The sequence below is a fragment of the Drosophila mauritiana genome, chromosome X (assembly GCF_004382145.1).
Source record: "Drosophila mauritiana strain mau12 chromosome X, ASM438214v1, whole genome shotgun sequence".
Lineage (NCBI taxonomy): Eukaryota > Metazoa > Arthropoda > Insecta > Diptera > Drosophilidae > Drosophila > Drosophila mauritiana.
Window position 1 is genome coordinate 14,460,685 of NC_046672.1, and position 8,751 is coordinate 14,469,435.

Sequence of the window (8,751 nt, forward strand, 5' to 3'; positions counted from 1 at the left end):
AATCCGGACATTGGAAGCGGAATATCGCCCTCGAAGTCTCGCCATTGTGTCCTGATTGAATGTTTGTGCTGTTGTTTGTTTGTTTGTTTGCTTGTTTAGCCTGGCCAAAGGTAACGTCTCGATTTCGCCTCGGTGGCGAGGGTTGGCCCAAGAGTTGCTACTTGATTGGGTCTCACTTACCTACGGATATTATTGTATGCGCATACCTCCCCCCAAAACGCTCTACACGTGTCCATCGAGTTGTTCAATTATGGCTAAGCCAAATCCGCAGCACAAACAGTTATGCCTTTGGGTTTTCCTTCATATTTTCGATGCCAGATTCCTGTTCCTCCGCCAGCATTCTTCTTATCCTTGGCGAGCAAAAGAGCAACCCCGTGCCGAGCTAAGACGAAGACCAAACACACGCGACTGCCTCGAAAATTGAATTCTAATGGAGTTGTCGCCAGTCCCGTTCCCCAGCTCCAGATTACCATTTGCAACCCTGCTGCACTCCACCGACCTCCTTACTTTCTGTATTTTAACTTTGTGTCCCGATATGTTTGTCCAATAGATTGAGCTGGCTGCCTGCCTGGCTGGCCAGGAGCAGAATGTCCTTGGGGGTTACTCGCCCCGAAGGTAACATAATTTCGCATCGATATTTCCCCTTTTGCGGGGAATGTTTCCCTTTTTTTTTCTTGGGGGAGTTGGTTGACTTCGGCATAGGCAGGATGTGTGCCGGGAAAATCTGCTAGCCGGGTTATTCCGCACAGCAGAAGTTTAGGTAAAAGAGCCTCCGAGGCTCAGGTAGGATCCCTCGAGTATTGTCATAAGCCCTCTCAATAATATTGGCCAATAAAACCAAGCCTAATCCTATACTTTTCCCAGAGGTGTGTTCGATAAAAATAGTCGACTTCCACATTTTAGAAGTGTTTAGACATGATTATGATAGGCAATAATATCTAATTAAAAAACGCATAATAACGCGGGACTCTCTAGTCCAAATAGAACGTAGAATTTCATAATATTGAGTTATTTTTGTTTAAAAATTGTATTTGTATAAATTAAGGTAGGTATGTACCTGCATCAGCCCCACCGAAAATGTTTATGTAGTGACTCTCCTTCCATTACCAATAAATAAACAAAAATTGTGAACTGAAATCGGTTCTTTGTTTATAGAATATTCCTAGAGCTGAATTATTTATTCCAAACTACTAACATGCCCTTGGTATTGAGCAGCGTTCTTGTGGATCTTAAACCCAGTTTATACAAATATTTTAAATTGTTTTCACAACTTTTGTTCTGATTTCTACAATTTTGTAATTTAAATTTAATATTTATTCAAAAGTGTAGTTGCTAAAATACATTTAAATGCCACTTATATCCACTTTCTCCATCGATATCCGTTAACAACCGAATCGCAAATAATATATTAAATAGAAAATGGTTTGCTGACTCACCTTTGCACTCATTGGCTTCCTTGGCGGTGGCTCTGGCCCAGGGACGATCGAAGTGGAACGGCTTGCAGCGTTCGCAATCCCTTCCAGCGGTATTGTGGCTGCACTCGCAGTTCAGCTGCCCACTGGCGTCCGTGGAGCACTTGGAGGCGTGTCCATTGCACTTGCACCGTCCGCCCACCGAAAAGTCCGAGATGGCATAGTGCAATCCACTGCCGGATGTTGCCACATCCCCACCGAGATTCGCCTCAATATTATTGCCAGCGGGTCCATTGGTCAGGGGCACACTGTACTTGCCGCTGGCCAAATCCGCTGCTCCTCCGGCTTCCAATGAGAGCAGGGCCTGCGGATCGGGGCGTTGGAGGCGATGGAACACCACACGGATATCGGTGGCCGTCACCCAGTCCTGCAGCACCGGCGATGAGTCCAGATCCCGAGACGATGGGCGTCCCTCCAGTGTGCTGAAGGCAATCCTGGAGACCAGTGGTCTGGTGACATCGCTGCAGCGGGCCTCGTGCTCGTTGTGGCGTCCAGTGGATTGGCGGGCGGGACGTCCGAAAAGCCGGCGGCACTGGGAGCTAAAGAACTGGAATGGCTGCCAGCTGAGCCCGTGATCGGTGCTCTTGTAGATCACCATCGAATCGGGACGCGGAGCGTGCGGGCACAGCTGCAGGATCACATAGGTCAGCTCGAACTTCTTGCCCAGCGAGAGGGTCAAGGTCACGTTGTCCCCACTTCCGGTCACCGGCTCACTGCGCCAGCAGGTCACATTATTCGAGTTGTTCAAATCGGTCAGCGAGCGGGCTGGAAAGCTGCGCAACGGATCCGCCATGTCGCAGGTGTGGCAGGAGCGCTCGTGATCCTGGTACTCGCAGTACCGCTGCGCACCCGACGATCCACACGTGGAACTGGCCACCACTGGGGCATCGTAGGCGGCGTTCACAAAGTCCGGAATGCAGGCGCGTGGCTCGTGCGCTTTATTGTAGCACGGATCGTCCGGCGGCGCCTGTTGCGAAAACATCTTGAAGTAGACGTCATTGGAGATGCAGTGAATGAGGCTGAACCTGGTGGTTCCCAACAGCAGGAGCAAGATTCCACGGATCATGTTTTGGGTTTCAGTGGCTTGCTTTATTCGCAAATATTGTATTGTTGTTTTTTAAATCACTCAATTTCACTCAAAACAAAACGAAATCTTCAGTTTTTTCAGTTAAAAAAAAACGCACTGGATAATGTATGATTACGTAGTTTTAAAATAATAAATTTTAAACCGTTCTGTAGTTTTAGAAATCACTAATTTTTGGTATTTAATTGTTTTGCCAAATCACAAATAAAAATACCTTGAAATTCAAAAACCGTTTACAAGTTGTAGACTTTAAACAAGAACTCCAAATTCTGTGATTTTCAATAGTTTGAAAAGTCACCAGAGTCGCACTAAACAAAAAAAATTAGTCAATCGCCAATAGTTTTGAAGTTAACACACTTAGACCACTCAAAAAAATTCGAAACTGCCGCTTTGGCAGCCGTTTGCGCAGGCGTTTTTGAAGCGCGCGTCGCGTCTCAAATCTCCAGCCACTCCGAATCCGCAAATCGCAAATCTCCAATCCAAAATCTCAAATCGCGTCGTTCAAATCGCCGTTCGTTCGGCGGCGTTCGGTTCGTAACGTCAAGTCGGGCTGCTTGTCAACAGGCGACTGTGTGTTCGTTTTCGTTCGTCGCTCGTTTTTTCGGTTTTTCGGTTTCCCGCGAGGTGTCGTCTGCACGTGCGTGTGTGCGTGTGGGTGACTGTGTGTGTGTGTGTTTGTGGTGACCGCGCTTGAGATCGCCGCCCGCAACATGTTGCTCTATTATGTTGCTGATGCTGCGCTGCCACAACAACAACACACCGCTCTCTCTCACTCTCTCTCTCTTCAGACACATCTCGCTCTCAGTCACATGTGAGAGTTGCGCAGTTCGGTCGCAACATTTGTTGCTTTGCTGGCGCTGCAATTATTTTATTTTTATTGCCACTCGGCGACACATTTTGTTGCCGGTTTGTCGGCAAATAGCCACTGTTTTGTTTGCCGTCGCTTGTTTTTGTTGACTTGGCCGCACAAACGGGGCCACACAGCAAATCCAAACATTTTGTCCACTTTATGGAGAGATAACTGCTTTTTTCAGCAGAAAAAAGACATGTATACGTATCATCAATTAATCGTTTTTGAATTTAAGTAGCGCCAAGAAACCCGAAAACAAATCTATTTTCACAGAACTTATCGTTCATTATTCAAATAAATCGATAAAGAAGTTGGAAAAATCACAACTCAATATTATTACCAGCCGAAAAGAATTCAAAGTTTGGAAAACACACCGAAAATCCAATAAAACGATTCGATGTTTTCCAGTTTAATCAGCGGCCACAAATCAGCCAAATATTGAGAATTTCGAGACCGAAGCAAAAGAGAAGACATCATTCCGTTCTTCTGGCTCTTATGCTCCGCCTTGTGTTTACCTTTGAGATGGCTATCGATAATAAAGACGCCTCGAATCTCCGATCTTCAATCCCCAACTCTCTTCTTCTCGCGCTGGCTAAGTTATTAACTAGTCGTTAATGAAAATCATCAATTTTCGAAGGGGGCGCGTAATTACGCCGAGCGGATGGTCATGCCGATGACGATGGCTTCATTATAGCTTCCCCCTGCCTCTTCCCCAATGTTACCCCCCAAAATCCCCGATATTCCCCACCGCCTACTCTAATATTTTCTGCATTTTGCCTGCACCTTTCTGATAAGCGTTTCACTTTCGGTTCCCTTCGGCTTTTGCCTTCATAGTCGGCGTCCACGCGCTTTTGTTTGTTTTTATTTGGAGGCGCGTATAATTACCTTGGTTGGGGCATGTGTGGTCGGGTGGGCGTAAGAGTGCAGGGGCGTGGCAGCGGTCGAAACCGTATCGGAATATAAACCTTAATTATTCGGCTTCTCACGAGGGTGCTGGAATATGGGCTTAAACCCAATGCTCACACCTAATCATCGTTGGAAGGCATGAAAGGTTTATTGTAAATATGGATGAAAATCGCCATGAAATTGAATGCATAAATCATAAAAGTATGTTTTCCCAATCAAACATTATATCAATTATAATTATAATAATAAATACATATATATTTCCTTCAGATTTGATCTTAACTTCCTAATTTGTTGTACATAGTTGCTCAATTAAATTATCCACATGATTAGATGTATGTACTTACGTTTAAACCTTTGACTCTATGAATGCAACACCTACGGCCTTTATGATGCAACGAAAGACAGCTGGCCGGCTCATTTCCGCTTCCTTTGTTGATGCACCAGGGTGGCAAAACACTCGAATATTTTGTATTGCCACAGGCAGAGTGTCAAAAATCACCCGGGTGCCTAGACACGCCGTGTTTAGCGGGTGCACTTAGAGTGCAAGGGGCTTGCTGCAGTTATCTAATGCGGATCCACTTCCACATCCGCAGCCACGTCCGCATCCAGGCAAAACTACTTCTGGTCGGAGGCTTATCGGCGCCTTGGCTTGGAGATTGGCAGGAGCATGGATGGAAGATGGGGCGCTCAAGCTGGATCAGAACTTTTGCTTTATTACCTTGGCAGTAGGCGTGGCTGCAACAACCACAAAGCCCACGACCACGACATGACAACGCTGTGTATGTGGGTACACTGAGAGAATTTGGCAATTTACAACAATTTTATAGTAAGTAAACGAAAGGATTATTTTAGCACGAATTGTAAAAAGTTGTGAATAAAAAATGCAGACCTACACTTTTTAAAATATGCCATATGTCCTATATACATCTTAATTCACTAGTAAAAACATAAGCAAGTGGTTATCCATTATATACCAGATTCTCTCAGTGCACCTCTGCGTTTTTGTCCCGCTCTGTTTGTTTGTATGGGTGGGCGGCCAGACAGTGCTAAACTTTGGCTTAATATTGGCAAGTGCGTAATGAAAATTGCATTGTCGTTTTCGCAGAGTTTTCACAGAGTGGGCGTTTAGGGGGTTTGGGGCTTTTCGGACTGATAGAGGGGGGCGGGGATGGTGACTGGATGGAGTTGTGGTTCAGGACCATCCGGCCTTTTGTCATTTGTGCTTTCGAATGGGGCGCAAAGTCCAAACGGCTTTTCGTTGGTCCGTTTGTTTGTTTGTTTGTTTGCCAGACCGACCGACCGACCGGCCGGCGGCAAGATTTTTAGATTATGACGGCTCTGCAATCCTCACCAGCTGGGCAATATCCAGATCCGCTCCTCCCCAGGTCATGCACCACGCGAAAAGCCCGGAGAACTTTGTCCAGAAGTAAATAAACAAAATGAGAGGGAAAATTTTTAAATATTGACAATATAATTAAAGAAATAGGTGCACACTTATGTAACAACAGAGTTAATGCTCTCTTTGCACTGCATTCTTTTGGACACCTGATGCACTTCAGATGCACTTTCTCGTATATAACTACACACTTCAGTTATTTGTTCGTGAAATCACCGAACTTTTTCTCCCAGTGTCCATTGTTTGCTGTAGTCCTATTTATTTGTGTTAGGACAGTCTTTCGCTTTATTGGTGACATCGATGAATGTGAACTCCTTTGCCGATTCCACTCACTCATCGAGGATTCTGTAGATTCACACGCCTGCAGAATCCCCCCACACACAGCATTCCTGCTCCACCATTTTTGGGGCTTTGTGGTCACTTTTTTGGCCAGTGTTTATCTTTGGGGTTTTTGTTTGTCTTTTACAAAGTGTTTGGCTCCGTAGTTGGTCTTTGATTTTATTGCTCGGGCTGCAAACATGCAAAAAATACGACACACAATACAATACAACAGAAAAAGATAAGTACAAATTTAGAATCAGGTATAAGACCTGCCCCCATTTGGTGGGAGGAGGGTGGAGGGGGCGTGGCCAGGGGGAAAAGGGAGCAGGCGGTGCAACTAAAACGCACAGATAGCTGACTAGATTCCTATCAGCGTCAATAAATAAAGTTTTTAAATGGGACAAGAAAATAAATATGTGTCTCCTTGTTGTCACAGACAACCCAGGGGCCAGAACAGTGGGGCTTAGGATGCAGGATATGCAGTAAAAAAAAGGATTTTTGATGATGCTTGCAGTCTTATGTTAATTAATAAATATTTTTGGAATCATTAATAAAGTTACCCAAATGTATGCAATAGCATATTCCAACTTTTGTTGTATTTTTGTAACGCCAGCAATTTCCTCGGCAATCTACAGTATCTAATTAAATTTTGAACTTACTTATAAAGTTGCCATCTTCATTTTTGATCTTTGATCACTTTTGGGGCCATCCCACTGTTATTCGCTCCGAAAAGTAGCGTTTACACAGCCCCGCATCCCCTGCCACCATTAGCTGCTGTCTTTCCGTTTGGCTCATATTGAAAAAGTTTTTTTCGAGTATCTATGGCTGTGTCTCCTCGGCTCCCCGGCCATTCTGAAAAATCCCCCCTCCCCCCTTTGCCCGATCTCTTGGTCTGACGCTTTTTTCCTGCCTTTCCCAGTGTGTCTGCGTTGTCTGTTGGCTGTCTGCTTGTTTGCGCGCTTTGTCTTTTGTCTAGTGCAATATGCGTCGTGTCTTGGCACCGCCCCCATTTTCCCCATCTGCCCCATTTTCGCCCACTTTTCCGGCGAACCGCCACTCCGCCCCCCCAAAAAACAATGCGGTTGGAGAATGCAGACCGCCAATAACTGTGCCTAATTTAACCTAAATAGGCGTCCAAAGTTGCCTGAAATCATTACTCACCGATAGTAATGACAGGTAATAACTACACTGGTCAACAAAAATGCTACTTTCAAATCGATTCGATATAGTGATTTATAATTTCATAAGGAGTTTTAAAGTGTGAACATAAATTTCTTTTAAGGAACATATTTGGTGTGAATTAAATTCTACATTTATATCAACCAAAATTAAAATAGTTTGTATATACACAATTTAATTTCTTTACATTGCAAAATGTAAATGCTTTTAAAAATTAATTAAATTTAGTTGCATTTTGTAACTAAATAACTACACGAACCTAACTAGATCAAAGTTTAATTTTTATGTTAATAGCATTTGGCGGAGGAAGCCCTTTCCTCCGCCAATTTGCCATCTGTAGTTGCCTATTTTCGATCTCCATCTACATGCACCTACTTACATTGATTTTATAATTAGCTTTGCCCAAAGTGGGTGCCACGAAGTGGGCGGCGGAAGTGGGAGCAGGAAGTGGTGCTGCAGGAAGGAAGCATCGGAAGCTGGCAAAGAATTGAATGTCGAAGTCAACTCGTGGCCATTAAAACCAGCCAATTACCTTCAAGACTCATTAAGTGCTACAAGCGATGGGTGGATGGTTGGCTGGTTCGGATGGCTGGGATGGCTGGAATGGCTTGGAAGGCGTGGATGGTTGGAACTGCCAAAAGGGCTAAAACCGGGGCGTCCCGGGCTGTTAGCTGACCGTTACAATCGAATTAGGCGCCGCTCGCAACGCTAAATGCAATTAAAACTACAAGATGTTGATTACATTAGAAGTGCAGGACAAACAGGAGCAGGAACAAGAGCTGCAGGAGCACGGAGCATGGAGCAGAGGAGCGTGCTCTGGGCAGGACATTTTAAGCGTTTCACCACGACATTGCAGCCATGTCTGCTGTTGTTGCCATGCCTGCGAAAGTTGCGAGTGCACTGCAAAAAATCAGGCACATCATTAATTAGAAAGTATCTGATGCTAAAAGCTAACTATTATTACTTCTTAAATTATCTTTAAAAGTAGGCCATTTTATTGAATCAGCTATTAATTGTTTTTGAGCATCTCTTAATATTCCTAATGAGTTTCCATCAACATTTTTTTCGAGTGCAGAGGTATTGAGCCAAGTCGTGTTTGGACTCCTCTGAGTCTCCGGCTACCGGTTCATAATTTATCCCTTTTGCCGTCGCTGCTCTTGGCCGTCGTGGTCCTTTTTTGCTGTCACGTTCCTGCCGAAAAATTGTTGCGGTTGACCAAAATTATTTCTTTTTTTCTCTCGCTCGCTCGCCAGAAAACAAAAAAACCATTAAAAAAAACGTTTACAAAAGTAAACAGCAAACTTTGTCAACGTCGTGGGGCCAAAACAAGGGGGCGTAGGTGGGCGTGGAAGGGCCAAACTAATGTGTCGGGCATCACTCATCACTCAAACACACACATGTGCAGAATCTTGTGTGCTAACGGGAAAGTGTGTGTGAGTGTGTGTTTGTGGCAGGGACATAAAGCTGAAATCCTCAACGCTAATTTGTGCATGATAAATTATTTATGCTAAGGCGAAAACCGGCAGAAACAAGCGCCAAC

At 44.6% G+C, this 8,751-nt stretch overlaps 1 protein-coding gene across 2 annotated transcripts in view; it reads right to left on the bottom strand.

The window, feature by feature from the left end:
- The window catches only part of LOC117148006 (netrin-A), a 46,531-nt gene extending 43,389 nt beyond the window's left edge, over nt 1-3,142 (bottom strand). The window contains exon 1 of one of the 2 annotated variants that reach the window (XM_033315165.1): nt 1,437-3,141. In XM_033315165.1, the coding sequence (XP_033171056.1) occupies nt 1,437-2,538 (1,102 nt within the window). In that variant the 5' untranslated portion in view covers nt 2,539-3,141. Of the gene's footprint in view, nt 1-1,436 lie in introns of both variants that reach the window. The other variant, XM_033315166.1, reaches the window with a different exon arrangement.
- Between the last annotated feature and the right edge of the window lie 5,609 nt (nt 3,143-8,751).